General features: G+C 32.7%; 1 protein-coding gene across 1 annotated transcript in view; it reads right to left on the bottom strand.

Moving 5' to 3' along the window:
- The window catches only part of DMD (dystrophin), a 1,897,222-nt gene that overhangs the window by 1,151,095 nt on the left and 722,620 nt on the right, over positions 1-23,507 (bottom strand). The window contains 6 exon segments of the mRNA XM_039846417.1: positions 1,152-1,280; positions 1,587-1,766; positions 14,014-14,184; positions 18,318-18,473; positions 19,670-19,843; positions 20,242-20,352. Of these exon segments, the coding sequence (XP_039702351.1) occupies positions 1,152-1,280; positions 1,587-1,766; positions 14,014-14,184; positions 18,318-18,473; positions 19,670-19,843; positions 20,242-20,352 (921 nt within the window).

Genomic DNA, 23,507 nt, shown 5'->3' with positions numbered 1-23,507 from the left:
GACGCATTCGGTGTCACAGAGGGATTATGGAAGGTTTTGCCTGATATAAGGGGTCAGAGAGACTAAAAGTGAAATAGCTCAGCTCCTATTATTCCAAAGACCTTAAAGGAATGTCGTCATAAGTTGATATTCCTTAACTATACATCAAGGTCAAAGGGCAAGCAAAATGAGGTACAGACAATATGGTAAACATGTTTTGGGGATAGCTTGAAATGCATCTACAGTTTTTCATTAAAAATTATAATCCTTGGAAAATATCCATTGCATAAAAACCAAAAAAAAATGAATTGTATATACGGATAGAAACTATAAATTTTAAGTGAACTTTAAAGAGCAACCCACTAGACAAATAAAATTATTGAAAATTTCAGCAAAACAAAATAAGAAATCATTAATTTAAATGAGATCGGTAAAATTCAATTCTTCCTATTTAATTGTGAAAGATGCCATCAAATAGAGATAATATAGCATCAATAATATATATTCACACATTATATTTCTCATACCCTTTATACGAATCATTTTTTAAAGTAAAGATTAAATTGCCTTCCTTTGAGAAAAATGCCTTAGGATGTCCTAATAATTTGTTTTAATACAAAAAGAGAGAACAAAAAGCCATGTTTACGTACTGCTAAAAATGAAAAATCAGTTTTATATAAGCTCAGTGTTGTTACTGGTTACTAAGATTTGGACATTGTGTAGGCAAAATGTCCAGATGATCGGATTTCACATGTTTATTCAGATGGGCTGTGAATGATGCCAGAAAACTAATCTTTGTGTTAAAATACAGGAACATAGTACTACTATTAAATGGGCAGGAATTTGCAACATGACACCAAAATAAATCCTTAAATCCTTTTCTCTTCAGAGTTTAAGGTGCATGTAATTAGCTGGCAGGTGGATATGGACAGATATCCAGGTTACAGAACTTTTCAAAGTCATTAACTCTCATTTGAATTAAGAAAGTAGAGGGGGTGGAAGGAAGGAGAGAAAGAGAAAAGGGAAGGAGTGAGGAAGGGAGGGAAGGAAGATGAAAGAGAAGAAAAAGTTTTCACTCTTATTAAGAAGTCCTTAGTATCTTTTAGGAAAAACATGATTGACATACTGTTGTGCATTTTAAAAATTACTTTTCATAATATTTTATTTGCTACCTTAAGCACGTCTTCTTTTTGCTGGGGTTTCTTTTTCTCAGATTCATCCAAAAGTGAATCAGCATGAATGATCCAGTTTGTGATGTGATCCACATTCTGGTCAAAGGTTTCCATGTGTTTCTGGTATTCCTTAATTTTATAAGACATACCATGACATATTATTGGTTAAACAATATTCTTAAAAGATTTGTCCTACTTTCTACAATTTTAAAAGACAAAAATTAGTATCATTCGAATTACTTTTGGTGTGATCTCCATATGGAATAAAGTACAAACATGGAAAATATATTAAAACATAGCTATAGATATTGAAGTAAGAGTCAGCATTTATGTAGAGTGGAGGAATTTACAAACAGGAATATTATTATTGAATGCTTATATATTTTCCTTCACATGTTGGAGAGAGGTCGAAAATATTCCAGCCTCTTTTCTTACCAACAAAAGGTTTAACCATTCTTCTGCTCGGGAAGTGACAGCTATCCAGTTACTATTCAAAAGACTCAGTTTATCTTCCACCAAGGTTTCCTTCTTGCCCAAAACTGTTTTCAAGGCTTCTCCTAGCTCTGTGACACTCTTTAGGTGAATCTTCTGTTTCTCAATCTCTTTCTGAGTAGCCTGTGAAAAGGACAGTATTTGAGCTTTGATGTATATATTGTAGTCTTAAGATTTAATGCTTTTAAAATGGCTGTGCGTATGGTTACTACAGTAAGATTTTTCAAGGACTGAAATCTTCAACTATGTCTTTATGAATGATGAAAACCACACGATATACAGTGTAGTTTCCTTATTGGATATATATAAACAAACATGCATACATAAATGATTAATTTCATATTTATTTATGATTGTACATATTTCATAGATAAACATATTGTCCATCCAAATATACTTTTGTTAGTTAATCTGTAAATGTATCAGCTAAAGTCAGACTTTAGAAAACCCATCCAAAAAGTAAACAACTGCTTTTAGAAAATTCAGCGATTATTGCACTCTTGTATTTCTACAGCAGGAAATTTTAACTTTTTGGTGCCACAAACCTGTTTGGCATCTGGTGAAACTTAAGAACACTTTCTCATAATAATGTTTTTTCAAAGCATAAAATTAAATCCACCGGCCTTTAAATAAAACCAGTACTGAAATACAATATGCAAAGTATCTTTTTTAAAATTTATCAGACAGTAATACATGTTTTCTTTCCTGATGGGTGGAACTATAATGATCTCGCATCAGATCTTTAACTAGGATTAAAGTATTGATGAGAATAACTGGTGTTTTGAAGTATATACAATGACTAGAATCTGATATAAATTTATGTGTCATTTCTACTGTTGGCAAAGTCAAAGAAACTGCTGATATTACTGGGGTTCGTAGCTCACATTTATAATTGAGAAAATGCTTAATTTCAGTTAGAGGTTAATGAAAATAAAGAATACTAAAATCCACCTAAGAGAGCACTACCACTTCCCAACATTTGATTTACAAAGGATAAAGACAAGTATATTTAATATTAGAAGTTACACAGTTGATGGGAAAAGTGGTCCTAGTACTAATGGTTACTGTCAATTCTACCTACAGCCACTTTCTTATAACATGCCATGCTGACCACATGACCATCTTGCACTTCCTTACCTCTGCCCTCAATCCCACCCTTGCCCACATACAGCTGTAGGACATTCACTGGGAGGTAAGCCAGAGCCAAACAGATCTTCTTCTCAAGAAGCTGAACTAAGATATATAGAGACTGTGAAAACACACCAACTGAGAAGTCACTTGGAAATAGAACTGATGTGTTCACCACAGCAAGAAAAATACGTAGCAAGACAAAATCACTGGGGAGAAGCAGTAATAAGAAAGTAGAGGGAGACCTCTTGGAAAGAGGGAAATGAGACATGCACAGAGAGTAACAGAGGTGGTCCAAGTAAAGGAGAGAGATGGTCTCTATGAGGCCAACCTATATTTCATTTCTTACTCCTAGATGCTTTCAAGGTATCTTTTCTAACTTTAAGATATATCTAAATAGTTTTTGCAGCTGTCTTTCCTCCACACCATCAGATTCTAGTACACTCAAAATTTATATACATTTTGTTTTACCTTTGATATAAAATAAGAAGGGAGAATAAATGAGGTAAAAAGACTAAAATAATTTCTATACATAAAACTGCTTCTCCAAATCTAAGATATCCTTTTGCATTTTTTTTCTCTTTCAATATGAAAAATCTGAAACTAAAGTAATTAACGCCAAATAAACTTACCAGCTACCATGCAGAGTTATTAGTAATGTAGGTGTCACGTGTTGCACATGGGTGAGCTTAGCAATTCATAGAAAGAATTCATATATCAATCATAAATGTTGTTGAGCTCCTACTAAATGTGTCACTATTGTAGCAGGGACATAGGTGATTCTAATTAATAAAAATTATGAGAAATTCCTTCTTTGGATGAAAACAGTCTCTCTGGAGTTTGACTTGGGAGTGGTCATGGACTACATTTCAGCCCTTTCACTCCCTTCATCTGTACTGCGTAGTACACAATCTTGAGAACCATATGTGACAGCCATTATTCTAGGCACTGTGGATAAAATGATAGAGAAACAAGTCCCTATCCTTGTAAAACATATCCAACTATGACTTTGTCAAAGAAATGGAAATACATGCAAATGAGCATACCCTACTTGCTATATTTCAGACTAGTGGCTTATTACTAGAGTTGATTTATTTGCAAAGGTAACACCACACAAAGTTGAATCTTAATTTATATTTGGATCACTAATTATCTCCTAAAATGCCTTCATAAAGGTGACATTATGTTTTAGCTTTGGTAATAAAAAGATGTTATATACATAGACATTTGTCTTTTCCACTCCAGGCAACACAATGAAAGGCAATGGAAATTTCCAAATCTCAGAAGACATGGAAGGTGTTTTGAATTTAGGAAATATTGCTGCAAATAATTCATGAATATTTAATGTCCAGAGATTCCTCATTCACTGAGTGAGTACAATAAAATAGAAAATATAGACTAATATCTGGTACCATTTTATGTTCCTCAATATTACAAGATAAAGTTCAAACCTGTTAAAGTTATCACCATCATAAATATGAGCTAGAAAAAAAAAAATCAGTGATCATCATGGTGGTTTATAACTACTATGGCCAAAAGTGATTCACGAGAAAATTTGCACTCTCACTGTAAAAAAAACCTAGAGTTGAATCTTTACATGTGGTATACAAGAAATAAACGGGTACTCGATCATTTGTATAAATGCTATTTTTGGTTAGGAAAAATATTGGGCTTATTTAATGGATTATTTATTTTTCCCCACAAAAGTATTTTAATTAAAGATGTGACTTATGTTTAAATCTTAGCCTTCAAACAATATACCGATCTTGCTTTTTGAAGATCTTACATAAATTTTAATTAGTCAATGTGCATCAGGTGCTTAATATCCACTCTGTAGTGTGCCATTCACTGCCAGAGATAAGTAGGTAGTCTTTGCATACACTGCTCTAATCTTACCTACAGTGCAGTTGTAAAGATGAAATGTAATCAAAGTTAATATCATATCAGAAAGAACATGATCTTTGGGAAAAAATAAGTCATGGCTGGAACAAGCAAGAATAGCTTCAAAAGAGGCAATACTTAAAACTGGAGTTTACTGTAAATGATTGGATAGTTTGGTTTGACAAAAGACAAAGTACAAAATGATGGATTAGAGAGTGTGAAGGTTGTAATCAAAAGCCACCACAAGTGGAATACAGATTACTTATTGGAAACTAAAAACATACATTTTTACGATATCAAGGAATCATTTCCCCTGGCTCTAATATTTTGCCACGATACTTGTACATGTATTGAGAACTGAATTACTGGATAGAACTACACCCACTGCTTTGGCCATTCTCTCTGTACCCTTAGTCATTCCTCACTAAGAGAGGTAAAGTTATTTCTGGGGTTGAAAATACATTTTCTCCTCTTAAATGGCATCCAATTGTCAGCACACTTGCCTTCTTCTGCTGCCTTCTGGAGTGAGGAGTAGAGAGGGTTCTGGAATGGGCAAGTTCAAATTCAATAATTAAATTGACTAAGTTATAATAGCTCTTTTAATTTTTTCAATCACGTAGTAATGTGACAGCTTCAAGGGTTGATTTTAAGGCTGAGTGAAAAGCAAACTTATGCACACTCAGTTTTATTTTGACCTATGACATGGTCATTAATCTAATCTCAGGAATTTCAACAGCAGTTTAATGTAGACTATATACCTGGCATTCAGGGTTTTTATGACATAGAAAAACATGTCTAAGAAGAGTAGAACTCAACTGAGGTATTAATTTCCATAAAATCTAACACACCTTTTTAGTCTTTCATGTTTTTAATTTAGAACATGTGAAAGCTTCAAAATAATAGTCAAAATATTAAACACTAACTTCCATGAGTTCAAAGAAATGGATTTGATGTCTACTTTTTCCTGGCCCTAGCAATTTTTAAATGCTACTCCATTTTCCTTTAAAAATAGGTAGAATAGGTTAATTTCTCCTAATAAAGACACTGAAGTGTTCATGGGAAGGATGGAAAATACATTGTGACCTATTCCTCATATCTATAAGTTAAACACTTGAGTCTAATTTTAAATGGCAGGTGAGGTTCAGGATTCAGCCATCGGCTCATCATCTCACTTCAGTGATGCGGCAGCAGGATGGGAAAACCTGTTCTGTTGGTCTCTGCTGATCATACCACCATGTGATGAAAACATTTTCTTTAATTTTATTTAAAGATAAAATGGTAAAGAAAAAAAAAGTGTTGGATTAATTATTTGGTCCTACAAGAATATATTCACAGATTTCTTTGTTTTCCAACAGGAGCAGAGAAACAATCCACTTGGGCTTGACCCTCTCTCCCATTCATTTCACATTTTCAGAGGTCCAATGACTTCCACAAGTTTTCCTGGAATTTCCCAGGGACTTACAGTCTTAGGATCTAACTTTTCTATTTGATTTCTTATTATTCCTACTCCTCTCCTCCCCTTTTCTTATCTCTTAAATGCCTCCCATCTCATATAGTCTACCTTCACTAAACCCCACATTTAGTCAAACATGTGCCATAATGTTGTTTCCATATACCTTCCTCTCTTTACTAGGATGCCACACAATTCCTATTCATTTTAGCTCTTTCTTGATCTCTTGTGCAAGTTCCCTTTAATATGGATGCAAGGTTAACTAATACATCCATAAAAGATATTTTAAAAGGTTCCCTTCCCCAGTGAATGCTGCCTTTAATCAGTCTACATGAATATTATACCATTCCTGGTGATCAGCAATGGGAGAGAGTTCTTTCACGTTTGGCTACAAAATATATTCATGGGGGAAAAAATGGACAAATTACCACATTACCGCAATTCTAAGATATGCATTTGTCACATATTGAGGTTTCTAAAATTGAAATAAAACACAATTTATATTTACATTTAAGGTGGTAGTGTTGTGATCCACAACAGCTGTAATTAAATCAGTGGTGCATCATATAATTAATATGTCTTAAATGTGATAAAATATGATATTAATTATTTTTTCAGGTGCTTACATTATTCTTGTCATTGCTAGAGGTTTAGAACATATTTTATTATTAGGCTAATATGACGGAATAATATAATGATAAATTCAAAAAGAACATAAAACATTAAATAGTGGATTTTATCACAATGTGTATTGACTTTTTATTAATAATGTATTATCTATTAAAGAAGAATTTCATGAAAGCAGAATGTGTTGAACAGAAATTATAGCTATAACTATAATGACAGTGAATAGTGACTCCAATGGCATTTAACAGATGTTCTATTTTCTAAGTAACAGCTGCTTGATGCATTCATTGTACCAAGTTAATGATCTGCTAGTGTTATTTCACTTCACAGATAAATTACTGTGCTCTCTTTAAAAAAAGATATGTAATTTTTCATGGGAATGATAGTGTAACAGACTTTAGAAATAAGTAATAGTTCTCATGCTTTTATAGCTAAGAGGAGTGATGAGTTGAGGCAATTATCCAGATAATCTAGGACCAGAGGCCAGATTTCTTTAAACTGTGAAAGGTGACTGTTTAAAAACATATCGGACATGGTTGGCTGAACTGAATGTAGATCTTTTAAGACTGCTTGTATTGCATTATCTAGTGATTCTCAAACTTTGATGAATATTAGAGAAACTGGCCACACTCAGACCAATTAAATCAGTATCCCTGGGTTAGGCCCCAGGCACTGGTAGTCTTTTAAAGTTCCCCAGATGATTTCAATATACAGCCAATGCTAAGAACCGCTGGCCAGCAGAATGATACATTCTATCACAAGATTTTATTGGATGGTTGTCACTACATTTTAGGCCTGAAGTGACAGCAAGACTGCATGAGGAAACTTATAATTGCTCTTCCTAATGTTGAATATTATAAAATTTGCTCCTGAAATAAATGGAAAAATCACAATGACTTGTCACACAAATGGCTAGACATCAATTATTTTGCATTATGTAATACACTGAATTCAACATTTTCTGTGTGTGTGATTCTTTCACGTGACTCCTGGTATCCCAAGATCACTGTTAATAAAATCTAATGGTCAATTTATAAAAACTGGCAGATATGAGCTATCCAAAAAGCTGATGGATATAAAGTATTATAGGACTAAAATTATTTTTCCAGGGATTATATTTGACCACTTTATTTTTTAGATAACACTGTGGATATTAAAGGGTTTTAATGTAGCTGAATTATTTAACTGGCTTTGAGTTTTTGACCACTAAAACTAAATTAGGAACTAATAATATCTGTTAGAGGTTAAATCAGAAAACCTCATAGATAAAACTTTGTTGAAATTTATATTGGCTAAACACAATGATCATCGGATATATAAACTTCTACTTAAACATGTAAATATTTACTTTCTTATGGTTATATTTTTGTGGTCAATCCATATGCGCAACAATTGTGGCCAGTAATGAGATATTCAGAATTGATTTACTTATATCCAAATAATCAAGGTGATTTTAAGACATGAAAAAATATTTAAAATCTAAAATCACAGCAGTGGCAATTGACTACAGACTATAGTGGATGATAAACACACACAGGATTTTCATTTAACTACTTTCATGAGGATTTATACATTCTGTACTTTAAATTTAGCCATTGTGTATTTTATTCTCATTGTGGATGATAAACACCCTTTCATTACTTTGAAGTTAGGTTACTTTAAAATCACCAGAAAATTAGATTTCTAACAATAATTATAGTGGACTAAACCTATTGAAATCATAGCACTGGTTCTAGTTGCAGATTTGCTATGTACAGGACTTCTATTTTCTCATCTATAAAATGAGAGCATTTGATCACATGGATTGTTCATGTCTCCATTTGTTCTAAAACTTACCATAATTTTAATGGTACATCATAACTTTCTCAAGAAATGCTTTGTCATTATATTTTAATTTTTATCTATAAAATTGCAACTTATCGAATGGGTATGTGCTGAGCATGTACTATGTGCATGGGAAAAACCAGGGAATAAAAGAGACACTTTCTCTGTCCTTTCGGCAAATTAAATTGTCAATGTTTACTTAGTAGTCCAAGAGACTAGTAGTTATCATGACAACTCAGGGATCTTGTGGAGTGCTGGTACACAAACTCCCCAGATGCTGGTGATCTTCCCTACTTCTATCATTTCTTTCCGTTGTCTCTATCTCTGCTCTACAGACATCAGTTTCTGATTTCAATATGGCAAACTCCATTAACAGAGATTTATAAGGTATTAAGGGGGAGAATGTCTGATCATTTATTTGGTGATGAATGTCACAATCGCTGTTCCCTTATGGCATCTCTGTTGTCCAGACCATGCAGCTAGGAGTGAACCCTCTTTTACAATCTTAATATTATTATTTTTTTTCCTTTTTATCACTACTCTGATGAAGGCAAATTGTTTGAATTTACAAATTCAGTGAAAGGACTATTGGGCTTTAGAAATTTCAAATGGCATTAATAGTTTAACTTTTCAATTCCCAGTATTAAACTTTTATCTCATTTCTGTTGTCATTCTAAAATGTCTGCTTTCTATTATTTTATTTTTTTTCTATTTATGACATCTGTCTATTATTTTTATTTTTTATTAAATTTATTGGGGTGATATTGGTTAAAATTAAGTAGGTTTCAAGTGTACAATTCAATAATATATCATATGTACATTGCATTGTCTGTTCACCACCCATGATTCCAGATTGCAGTTAGAGGAGAAAAAAATGAATTTAAAAGGTAGCCATATGTGGGAACTAACAGAGTTTTATTGCCTCTGGCTGTGCCTCTAGCTGACCAATCTTGCCACTATTCTAGCTATTTCTGGAAGTTTTTCCACAGTTTCCCATGTAGAACATTAAAACTCTGATCTGGGATACCTAAGAGATTCTCAGTTTTATAGTCCTCAGCAAGTATATGGTACCTGTAAACATCTGGAGTAATGTCATGCACTATTCAGTATCTTTTGGAAGAGCTATGCATTCTAACATCTGTGTGTTTGAACACATAATGCTAGAATTTGGAGGAGAAAAACTTAGATGAGAATATTTTGGAAAGTCCACTTCTACAACACCACTGGCCTATCAAAACGATCCTGCAGTGTTAAACTACTGATGATCATTCATGAAGAAGACACAGCAAAAGTCCAGGTTTGGGCTCATGCCTCTGTTTCTGCATGAAGTCATGTTGATAGAAAAATGGCAACATAAACCTTTTTATTATGTTCGTTATCAGAATATTAATAAGGGTTCTGTCTCATTCATCATCTGTCTAATTTTTTATTCTGTACCTAAATTCAAAAAAGCTTGTTTATGACTAGTACATTAAAAAGATTTTAATGATTGCTTTGATAATTTGGACACTTTGAATCTCATAACTATTTCTTCTGTTTCAGTTATGAGAAATGAATAAATCCTAGAGATATGCTGTACAACAGTGTCTATCATTAACAGTATTGTATTATACACTTTAACAAATTTTAAGTGGGTAGATCTCATGTTAAGTGTTATGATCATAATAAAAACATATATTTAGTTTTTGGTTTTGCCTGGTAGGAAACTTGGCGCCAAATTTTGAGGTTTTAGTCTTCCTTGCATATTCCACCATTCAAGGGATATTGTGAGCATATTTCTGTAAAAAAGCATCTATTATTTTCCTACTCTAATTTTCTCTTTCCCTACTCTTCTAATTTATTTATCCTTGACAGTTATATCATACGTTTCTCTTTAAGCCACCCTAATCAATCGTTTTCCTGGAATTAGATATACAATAAGTAAAGTTTAATATAGTGAAAATAAAACTGAGAAGATATCATTGTAGACAACATATTTGAATGTATACTCTGTTTGGATAAACTAAAGGTCAAAGAAACATTTCATTAGTAAGTTAATCTTATGCATAAAAGTATTTTTATCTAGACATTCAAATATCTTCATATTTAAATAATATAATATTCTTAAATCAAGAGAATTGAGAGAAATTCAGTAGAAATAAATGAAACAGTTTAAAAATAAATTGACTCTACATTCAAATTTTCTCCAAGTCAAAGATACTTGGAATGATTGGCAAATACCTTCAATGTATTGCATTTAAATGAATACTCTATTTTGAAAAAAATGTGACATTTTACCTTTGAAATGGCAGATGAGACTAATATTTTAAGTCACGTTGTTCTCTATCTACCAAGAAAGCATGTGAAATGATAATGTGCTAAGGAATCACAGGGTTTCATGTATGAGTTTGATTTTTTTCATTTTAGGAAATTAGAATCATTATCATAAATGTAACTGCTTTAGATCAGTATGTCACGTTTTTACTACATAATTGTGATTTTTTAAAAAGCTTCAGAACCTTGCAAATGAGTTTATTAAAATATTATGTAATTTAGATGCAAACGTGTACAATTTTCTTTGACCACTAAGGGGCTTTAGAGTATATCATTAATAGCTTAGTGTTTCAAAAGATTCACAAAGAGCAGTTAATTATGATGTAAATAAAGAACAGAAATTCCAGTTTTCTGTGATTTTTTTCCTGGTGGATATCAAATTAGTATTGCTTCTTGCTTTTATAGTACATCCTTTCCAAACAGACTCCATTAACTGACACGTCTCTATATCACTCAAGCTTTCTAATACAAGGAAAATCTTTGCCACGTTCATTATCTCATAATATTTTTATGATTTTATGGTGAAGCTAATGCAAAAATATCTCCTAGGTGACTTATTCAATGACCTTTGGAGACTCTGGAATTCGGAGTTCATATGTGTCATACCTTTATCGTTTCACCTCAGTTTTAAATTGTAGTTAGAATTCTTCGAATTCCCTTCATGTCTAGCTCTACTCCTCTGTACCATTATATTAGCTTTTTACATTATAATTATAAAACTACTCCACTGTTATGGGCTGAATTGTGTCCCCTCAACATTCATATGATGAAGTCCTTTTTGACACAGTTCCTTGTTACAGTCTGAATTGTGCTCCCCAAAATTATACGTTGAAGTCCTAACCCCAACACCTCAGAATGTGACCACATTTGGAGATAGGGCATTTAAAGAGATTAAGTTAAAATAAGATCATTAAGGTGAGCCCTAACCCAATATGACTAGTATCCTTATAAGATGAGAAATTTAGACACAGGAATGTAATGGAGGGAAGACTATGTGAAGATAGGAGAGAAGACAGCAGTTTACAAGCTAAAGAGAGAGGCCTCAAAGAAACTGACCCTGCCCAAAATCCTGACTTTGGACTTCAGCCTCCAAAACTGTGAGAAAATTAATTTTTGTTGTTTAAGCCACCTAGTTGGTGGTACTTTAGTACAACAGACCTAGCAAACTAATACACTCATTGAATTGGATATGAACAATCAAATATATTGTCTGTAGTTTTAAGGGGAGGAAGACTGAGAATAAAGTCCGGACCATTTTCTTAAATCCTCTACATGCACTACTACTTGTCCCATGCATGTTTTACTATATTTCATACTTTAGTAGATCATCTTTTCTGTTTTTGTTTGTTTGTTTGTTTTGTTTTGTTTTGTTTATGAGTACTTATGGTGGAAATTTCCATCAGTCATGTGCACTTATAAAGAGAGAGACATATCATGCAGGCCTTTCTCTGCCTTTGTCTTATGATGTAAAAGGCAGAGGAGACAGCACTCTGGCCCAAACTGATATCTGTCCTTCAGGAAGGCATTCTCTCTTTCTTCATTTCAGTACAAGATCCACTCATCATTTCAACAGGACACATTGACCACTCAGTTTTTTGCTACCCTCCCTGGAGGCTTGACTAAATTCTGGCGAAGTCAATATGAGCAGAAATAATGCATGGAGCTTTCATAATACATCTTTAAGAGAGAGCCGGTTGTCCCCTAATTTCCTCTTCTCCCTTCCTTTTGTGGGCTGGGATGGAGGAGTGATGGTGGTGTTGAGCAAGTTTTACCATGAGAATATAAATACCCAGAAGACTGCAGAGCAATAGAATGAAAGGGACCTACATCTTAGGAGAATTTCATGGCAAAAAGTTACTTCCCCTTCTCAGAATTTCCATGAGACAGACCTCTATCTTCTTGGAACCAAGGTATTTTGGACTTCTTTCTTACAGTGGCTCAGCCTGCACCTAAGTATATCATTATCATCGATTCAAGCTAAATCATCACATAGAAATATAATATTTGTTTAGGGGATAAGAAAAAAATAAGGCCAATGTAATTTTAAGCCTGTACCATCTGTATACTTGCTACTATAATTCAACTCTCACAATATATATGGTCCTGAACTAATAAATACAATTCATTATCTAATCCCTAACAATAAATTTATTCTGTGGCAGGGGGGAGGAAATTCACTACTATTTATTTTTAAAATCCCTATAAAACAAAAATTTATATCTAGTTGTACTCAACCTACATAAAGAAAATCAGTTATCAGTTCTGATTTGATTGCATGATTATAAGTTTTTAAATAAAGTGATTAAAATTTTCTAACTTTGGATAATCTAGATAGCCTTATTGAATTCAAAATAAAGTACATAGCTCTTAAACATCTACTTAATACAGGCAAGTGTTTATTAATTAAAAAAAAAACAACTAGGGGGTAGGGTGTTTCTAAACGCCCAATAGTTTACAAAGTTTGAGGTGAAAACACATTATTAATATCAATCATTTCCTTTATATCAACACACTTTCAAGTAATCTAGTAATTAATCAACTGAAAAAAAAATTAAGCTGTATCTTGACCTTAAATTTCGGGAGCAATAATGTCTGATTGGCTGTCAGAGAAACAGCAAGAATTTACCAGCTGAGGATTAAAGGAAACTGTGCCCTCTGGTGATGGAAATGACAGCAGCTGCACAGACCTCTTGAGATTTTATTTTTTGATTGTGACATTGGTGATCTGCTGATTTTCTAGTCCTGCCCAGCCCAACTGTCTGCAGTTTCGTATCCTTGCCTTCTTCACAGTTGTGTGGTTCCATCTGGTCAGTCTGTCTTAGGCAAATCAGGCAACATAGAATCTCACCTTTGAACCGACTTTGTAATTAATTATATATACATATAATTATATATATTTAAAGGACATATTCAGAATTAGAATTAGACCTAATTTTAAATAAGCTTTGGGGACACTCTTGATAAAGCTTCCCATTGGTTTTACCATGATCTTGAAATATACAGATTTAAACTATTGATGAATTTTTGAGAAAAGGGAAATGAACCAAGATAATATTTGTAATTATATTATTGTAGCACATGAACAGTTCCTTCTAAAATTATGTTTTCATGCATGTTAAAAATAACCTTCAGTGATATAGGTTTTACCTTTCCCCAGGCAACTTCAGAATCCAAATTACTAGGCATTCCTTCAACTACTGATCTCTTTGTCAACTCCATATCTGTAGCTGCCAGCCATTCTGTCAAGGCATTCATTTCCTTTCGCATCTTCCTGGACAATTTCAAGCATTTCTCCAACTGTTGCTTTCTTTCTGTTACCTGAAAAAAAAAAAAGATAATAAAATGTATTTTGATTTACTTCTTCAATTCAGCTTTAATTATAGCTACTTAATTCAAATTTTCATAGTTTTTCATTTTAAAATCATCTTTTTCTTACTTTAAAATATTTTAGAAAAATCATATGTTCTGAATATTTGTAGCGAATAAACACAATCTAGAAAAGATGAGATCTTGTCTCTAAAAGATAGTGTCCTGTATCAGGTAGAAAGAAAAGCTATAATGATTTTCTCCAATGTGAATAATTCATGGCCATTTTTTTAAAGTAAATAGAATGAGGTAAGTTAAACTGAAGATAGGACACATTTCTTTTAGAAAACCTTCAATCACTAGTTGAAGAGATGGGTAAGCAGGTTGACAATTCTCTGTATACAAATTAGGCTTGCTCTTGCAGGTAAAGAATCAAAAAGAAGAAAGAATATTATGTCGCTAGAGGCAAAGGTATTTCTATAATGCTTAGAATGGTCAATGTTATTATCATTGCATCTGTAAAGTGTCTAACTTTTGCACAAAAACCAGACAAAAAAATTGATCACTTCTTCCTTAAACATACTTTTGCCATCCGATGAAGGCGAACAAAAAATTAATTCCAAAACAAAATTTTCACTCTCAGTAATAAAGAAAATCATGATTTGATTGTGTGTTCCAGTTCTCAGTGTTTAAAATTAAGACCCTCCATTTATTCGAAAAAATCCAAAACACTAATTCGAAAAGATATATGCATCCTTATGTTCATTGCATCATTATTTATGATAGCCAAGACGTGGAAGCAACTTAAGTGTCCTTCAGTATATGACTGGATAAAGAAGAGCTGATACACACACACCCAATGGGATATTACTCAGCCATAAAACAGAATGAAATGTTACCATTTGTAACAACATGGATGGACCTAAAGGGTGTTACGATAAGTGAAATAAGTCAGAGAAAGACAAATACCATATGATTTCATTTATATGTGAAATCTAAAAACAAAATAAACAAGTAAAACAGAAATGAACTCGGTACAGAGAACAAATTGATAGTTGCTAGATAAGAAGGGGGTTGGGTAGCTGAGTGAAAAAAGGAGAGGGATTATGAAGTACAGATTGGCAATTACAAAATAGTCTTGGGGATGGAAAGACAGCATAGAGAATATAGTCGGTAATATTGTAATAAATATGTATGGTGTCAGGTTGGTACTAGACTTATAGAAAGGAAGTACTTCATAAATTATGTAAATGTCTAGTCACTATGCTGTAAACCTGAAGTTAATATAATATTGCATGTCAACTGCAATGGAAAAATAAAATAAATAAAAATAGAAAACAAAAATAAGACCTTCAAAATCAAATTCTTCCACATTCTCATACAAAGAATGAACAAATTTGCATTTTCCCCACCACCTTTCCAGATGTGTCTACATTTTTTAAGTGTATAAGTTGGTTAATTGGTCAAATGCAAAGCCCAGAATCTCTTCCTGATACATTATATATATAAAACAAGTGAAAATATTTTTAAAGAATTTAAAATGCTACAGTCAAAATACCCTGAAACTGCAATATGAATTCTAAATACTCAACAGAACTTATTAGTTTCTTTAACAGAGGTGTGTATACATTTAAAAAAATGTGTAGTCCCTTCTCCTTTTCCCTTCTTGGAAATAAAAGCATCTGCCGTTTTGACTACAAGGATTTTATTCATGTGTGGAAGAAAAAAAATACACCTTATGATGTGTTTCTATGCATACTTATTTTTTCTATGCACTACTGATAGAAAAGAATTCTAGATTTAATATTTCAAAGAAATTCTATCTTCCCAGAGTTAATGCATTATTGATTTTTATTTATTCTATTTTGTTTATATCCAGCTAAATAGGATTTAATAAAACAGGAGACACTGCCATCTTAAGGAAAATTGAGTTTTACACTTTTATGTGTGTGCTGGAGAAAGGATACATTTAAAAGAGTGCCACCTGCAGTAGAATGTTTTAAGTCATTGTTTCATTAATACTTAAAAATGTGAGGCTGATAAGTATCGAGTATTTGAGTCTGAATATTCGAGGCAGATATGAATATTACTGTTTATGTATATTTCCATAAATATCAAAACATAGAGAAGTCACACAAGGAATTGTAAGTATTATTATATCTAGAGTGGTAGATATATCTTTCAAAAAATTAAAGAGATTTAGATAGAAAATACTCTGATTTTTATTCATTGAATAATTAAGCTAAGTTGATGATATTAAACAAGCTAATAAAATTGTGTTCTGTAACAAAAATAATATGGACTGAATTGCATCCCTCCAAAATATGTTGAAGCCCAAACCTCCAATGTAACTGCTACCTGGATATAGGGCCTTTAGTAAGTAATTAGGTTAAATGAGATTATAAGGCAGGATCCTAATCTGATAGGACTGTGGCTTTATTAGAAGAAAAATCTTTCTCCCTCCCTCCCCTCTCCCCTTCCCTCTCTCCTCTTTCCCTTTCTCTCCTCACCCTGAGAGAATGCGATGAGAAGGCAGCTGTCTGCAAACTAGGAACAATACTCATTAAGCTTGATATTTCTGAAGTTCCTAGCCTCCAGAACTGTGATAAATACATTTTTTGTTGTTGTTTAAATCAGGGGTCCCCAATCTTTTTGGCACCAGGGACCAGCGCTCCTATGAGAATCTAATGCCTGATGATCTGAGGTGGAGCTGAGGCAGTGATGCTAGCGCTGCGGAGCAGCTGCAAATACAGAAGCAGCTTCGTTTGCTGGACCGCTGCTCACCTCCTGCTGTGTGGCCTGGTTCCTAACAGGCCACAAACCAGTACTGGTTCTTGGCTTGGGGATTGGGGACCCCTGGTTTAAGTCCATGGTATTTTGTTATGGCACCCTGAGTTGACTAATGTAAAAAGGTATATTGAATTGAGCAAGTACAACCATATAAATTCTGAAGATGATTAAAACAGAAGGTTTTCTCTTTTTTATATAAAATAAATACTATATTAAGATAACCTTTGTTTCCTTTGATTTTATTAAACAAAATCACTGTTGTTGAAGGAGCTTAGAAGATTTAAATGTAGACATTTTTTTCTTAGAGAAGGAATATCACAGAATTTTTATAAAATACTTATAAATATTCCCTTTATCATTAGTACTTCTAAATCTTCATTTCAAAAATAAATTTCTGCCCAAATTTTCTACTATATTCTGTCATGCTATTAAAGCTAAGTATAATTTCTTAGAAATATTTCATTTTACTTTAAATGATATTACTAAGTGCCAAATGTCACTTGAATCTTAGCTGAGTACCAAAACATCTTTTACGTAGCTTAATGTAAACTACTGGAATAGAAAAGGCCAGGTCAGTACTTGCTATTGATGATTCATGTTTTTATGACTACTTTTTAAATGATTTATCATTATCTTGAACCATCAAAGCTCTAAATCTATAAAGAATATTTGATTTGGGGGAAGTGAGATAACTACACTAGACATTCCACAGTTTCGAAAAGAGATGGAGAGATTTAAACACCTTTTTCAGTGAGAGAGGAGTGGGCATTAGACCCTTATCAGAAGAAAAATATTAAAATAATCACAGAGCCATAGGACTTAATTGGCTATCCATGCTATCTTATTAGTGAAAGGTAGTGAATGATACAATGCTTATCATATAGGGAAATCATTTCTGTGGAATGTGCCAACTCTTATCTGGTCTATGTGGAACATATCAATTCCATTGTACCTAAACATAAGGAGGTACATAAGTTTATAATAAATTTACCAGCCTTTGAGTCATCACAAGTAAATTTATAAAATGAAAAAAAGGCAAGTGTAGAACAAAGAAACCCTTTTAGAACCATCTGATGGACCAATAACAATCTCCCCAAGCTTTACATACTTTTTAATGTAGACTGAAATAAGATGCTCTTGATTAATTATTATTTCTTAATAAGAATTGCACATGAGTCTATCTCTGTCTCTATCTCTATGTACCTATGTATGTATGTATATATCTAATCTATCTATTGAAAGAAAATTATTAAGACTTTCTAAGTCATTAAATGTACATAATTGCTGTCTCTTGTTTTATAATTTATAAGGAAAGTGGGAAGTAGCCACTGCTTGTGGTTTCAGCATGCATGCACCTTTGCTCCCAGCTCATTATAATGCAATTTCAAAGCTGTTATTCTTTCGTCAAGCTCTTTAGGGTTTTCCGTCTGTTTCTTCTGCACAATCTGACGTCCAGTTTTGATCACCATCTCCACTTCAGACTTCACTTCACTCAGACTTTTATACAAGTTCTAAGTTAAAACATAAAACAAAACATAATAATAAGCAACAGTGTCTAACACTATTATTTATAAAAAGAAATAAGGGCAGAGATCATCTTAGTTACTATTTCATGTTTACAGTTTTAAAGGAGCAGTGTTTTGCAGCTGTGATCAATATGCAGCTTTTGCATTTTCTGTTGAATGACTTTCTATTTATAATTATATATACACATACAGACATGAATAGTTTGTAATCTTACTAAAGTAAGAGTATATCATACATTTAGTTTTTCGATCCAGATTATGAAGATCATTTTTAAATATTATATGACTTATATTTTTTATTTTGTAAACTTAATTTTGGTTGGCATACAATATTTTAAATGTCAGTTATATAATTCTAGTTTTAGTTTGGAAAAATTCATTTACTCATTCACTGAATGCTTACTATGTACCAGACAGTATTAGAGTCACTAGAGAGTGACAGCCAGAACAAACAAGTTCCCCATTGACCTCATGGCACTTACATCTCAGTAGGACTAAATTTCCAGATCATAATATCAATGTATTAAATCATATGGAAGGAAAGAAGGAAAGTTTAAATACTTTAATGAGATCCAAATTTATTTTCTTAATGGGGCTGATCAACATAGAAAAATGTTACTTAAAACTCACAGGTACATCACAACTACAAAGAACAAACATATCATTTCACAAAAGTATACGCTAGGAATCAATTCTGTGAATTTTGGAATCAGAGATATTTCCAAATGATTTACTCTTTAAATTAAAAAAATCTTAATGATTTACCTTTATGATGCAAGCTTATCCAAAGAATCTATTGATGACGGTGAGAATTTACTATATTTCTTTTCAGTATTTCCATTTAAAGATATATTCGAAATATCACAAGAATTAAATAACCATTTAAAAATATATTCAAAGTATCATAAGCATTAAACAAAGGAGACTTATTTTTATATTCTGCAGAGTCCTTAGAAAATTATAGAATCAAAAAAGACACCTATAGAAGAGGTATTAAATGGCTACTATTTCAGTAAAACTTCTTGTCTCTCAAAACACCTGTGCTAACTTTTGTTCTTAATCTTAAAATTACATAATTCTATAGTTAACTGAAAAAAAAATTCTATTATAAAAGAGATCATCAAATACATCTTAATAAGGAAAGTTAAGGGGTAGCTGTGTATGTCACCAGAAATACATACCACACAGTGATTTAACTGTGACTGTACTACTTCCTGTTCAACGCTCTTCGTTTCCAAAGCAGGCAAATGCATCTTCACTTCATCTAAGATCATTTTACTTTCCTGTAGACGCTGCTCAAAATTGGCTGGTTTCTGGAATAATCGAAACTTCATGGAAACATCTTGCAATTTTTTCTGTAAAGACAATGTAAGAAAGCACCAATTTAACTGCCTTGCATACAATAACCACTCAAATTTTGTTAATAGAGTATCCTTTATTCCTGAAGATAAACAAGAATACAAATAAAAACTAAAACAATCATTTTCCCTCATTTTTCCAGCATAGAGAATATGTGCATTTGAGAGAAAAATTCAGTAATTGTTCTTAATATGATACTAAATAAAAAGTAATTTATAATCTATTTTATCCTTAAAATGCACAACCCAAAATGTCTGTATCATTTATATATCATATTGTAGTTTTCAAATAATAGCCTCGATCCCAGTTTTGCCAATAATCAAGTCGTCTAACATAGACTGACTATGTTTTAATGCCCAACTAAAACAAGTTCCTTAGTTTATGCAATATGTACCTGTGCCACATCAATTTGGGATAACACCCTTTGGGCAGCCTCCTTTCCCTGGTTGTGTTTCTTCATTTCTTCTAAACTGATCTCATGACTTGTCAAATCCGATTGAATTTTCTGTTGAGAGGACAGCATTATTAGTCAACGTGCTCTGTAAATTATCACAAAGAACTCACTTTCGAAGAAGATGGAATTCACAGAAAACGTTATTACAATATAGCGTCTTTTAAAATGATAATAGTTTTTACTTACTAAAAGTTATCAAAAATGAAATGACTTGTTTCTTTCCTAATGGAGTTACTATGAAAAAGAAATTATCCTTTTGACTCAGTAATAATGAACAAGCTATTCCAGATATCATTTTCAGTAGGAAATATATGTATATTATATTGTGTGTGTGTGTGTGTGTGTGTGTATAATTTTTAAAACCTATACTGTTACCTTTGAATTTCCCCTCAAATCTGACCAAATCTAAGAAGTTAACCTTTATAAAAAAGTTAACTGTGACAGAGATAAGATATGAGAAAGTTGCATGTGGACAATAGTCCTTAATAGTGAACTGTACTTGGTCATTCTGTACTATGTTTAAGTTAAATTTCAGGGAAACTATGGAAATAGAAAAGAGAAAGTAAATGCCTCAATTGGCCTTCCTTTTTGTTTCCTACATGCTTAACATCTTCTTATAGAGACTGATTTTTAAACTTTAAATAACTATATTTCAATAGTTTCTTTATTGAATAAAGAAATTTTTGATCGAGTGCTATTCAAAAATATGTCTGTATTTAACTTAAACTCTTCTGAGTCAGTTACAGGAGTAGGCCAAATGCTGTGGTGTAGAGAGACCAAAACAATAAATTATTCATTTCATTCTGCCAGATCTACAAAAATCAGCTAGTAGTCAATTCATTCTGATTTAAAATTCATTCATTGTTAGATTACCATAAATAAGTCAGAGAAGAGAAAATTGATTAACTTATACCAGAGTGCCCATAAAATTTTCATGAAAAACAATTTGTATAATGCATGTTAGTGTAACCTAATTTACACCAATTAGAGTCAATTTCAGCACATATTATTAGAAAATAACACCGGTTTGTTCAGTGGTTACCACAGAGAAATACAGCCCCATAATGTGTAATGAGAATTATCCCAAGAAAATGGGTTAAGTGGTGAAGGAGTTACTTAGGATACACGATTGTAAATATACTTTAATATTATTCCTTAGCATATCAATCCTAACAATCATAAAGGTAATTATGAATTATTTAAGTAGTTAGAATTATGGCATAAAATAAATAAGAGCAAAGACTCATGCATATGCATATTACTTTTGTACCATATATAGTACAAAATTACACATAGTATAGTTGAATTACTACCTTGCATAAGAAATAGTGCTATGTACTATTCTCCAGTAACCATCGAATTTGGTAGGCGGAGGGGGGCGGGCAGTAAGGGATCTATGTAAATGCATAATAACATTATTCACAGAGATAGAAATGCTAAAGAATCTATAAAATTCAATGGGAGTATATGGGGTAGAATAACGCTGAACAGGGGATTTAATAAATGTCATAGGAGAGATGATGTTAAAATAGAGCTCTGAATAATTAGTAAGCATTACTGAGAATAGCAGATGTTTTAGGGGGTTGATGGCTATGATGTTTCAGGTGAAAAATGTTTAGCTTCTCAAAAAGGTGGGTCAATAACCACCATTTATCTGCCATATAACCCTGGCCAACCACAAATCATGAATGATTAAAACACGGACAATACTTGTGCTCAGTTAAGTCCATTAGATTCTCTCTCAAAACTGACAGGAGCAAGTCTAGTCCAACTCTGTGAGTGCTAGGAACTGTGTCACATAGGCTAAGAGAGTGTGCTTATAAAGTCCATACTTTACTGTGTCAGCTGAGGAATAGCAAAAGGCCATGACTGAAGAGAGAAGAAAGATATAGATGCTTAAGAAGAGAGGTAGAAACAAGAATATTCATGGTTTTCAATCATAGGCTGAAGTAGATGGTATTTTTCAAAGGTGGCTGCAACAAATTTCCATACCTCATGCTCCTCTTATCACCACTAAGATGTAGAGTTTATTTCTTCATCTCTTTAAATCTAGGTTGGCCCTTTGATGGCCTTGATTAACAGAATAGGGCAAAAGTAATGTTCTGCCAGCTAAGAGAAAAGCCTTGAAATGGGCTAGCAGCTTCCACTTCCGCCTTTCTGGAACACTTGCTGTTAGCATGCTCCCTCTTGGAAGCCATCTGAGATGGCCTAAGGAGCCTAAGCTATAGAGAGAGGCTGTGGGTACATGTTTCAGTAAGCAATCCCAGATGAGCTTTCAGGTGACAGCGAGCATCAACTGCTATACATGAGTGAGCCATCTCAGACATGCAGCCCAGGTGCATTTACAAGCCAATAGCTAGTTACAATCACATGAGAGACCCCAAGAGAAAAATATCCAGCTGAGCCTTAACCCACAAAACCATAAAGAAAATAATAAATTGCTGTTACAAGTAACCACACACACAGGTTCGAGGCCTTTCCTGAGTCAAAACTTTATTCTTGCCCTAGGTTTCCATGAAACATACCTGTATCCTTATGACAAATTTCTCTCCCTCATTTTTGTTTTTTGTTTTTAGTTAATTCAGTATTGTTACTTTATATCTAAGCATCCTAAATAGTATACTGGATATGCAAAGAGATGGAAGTTTTAAAAACAAAAATATTCCTAATTGTGAGAAAATATGGTATAAGGCCAAGTCCTGAACAGCATCAAGGGTTTAGGAGAACTGAATGCACACTGACAGAAATATAACTAGAAATTTAAGTGGGAGTGAGGTATTAAATAACCTCATGTCCTAAATTAAAAGTTTCTGGTATTTTCCATAGGAAGATAGACTTTAAAATTTTTAATTGATCAGAATCATAGATAATAACAATGTCACTACAACTACTTAATCTAGTAATTATGGAATTGCCTAATGAAATAGTACCAGCAATAGCAATACTTTGAAATAAATTTTTATTAATCAATATATATATATATATATATATATATATATATATATATATATATATATATAATACATATATGTACTTTTCAAAAACCAGTGGGCACAGAGAAAGATAAATACCATATGATTCCACTTACATGCAGAATCTAAGGATCAAAAACTGACTCACAAATATAGAGGACAATCTGGTGATGGACAGAGGAGAGGGGGTTGGGGCTGGGAGAATGGGGTGAAGGGTTAAAGAAGTACAAATTA

Source organism: Pteropus medius, unplaced genomic scaffold (assembly GCF_902729225.1).
Source record: "Pteropus medius unplaced genomic scaffold, Ma_sr-lr_union100, whole genome shotgun sequence".
Taxonomy (NCBI): Eukaryota; Metazoa; Chordata; class Mammalia; order Chiroptera; family Pteropodidae; genus Pteropus; species Pteropus medius.
Note: the sequence above shows the minus strand (reverse complement) of the source record. Positions and strands in the feature narration are given on the sequence as shown.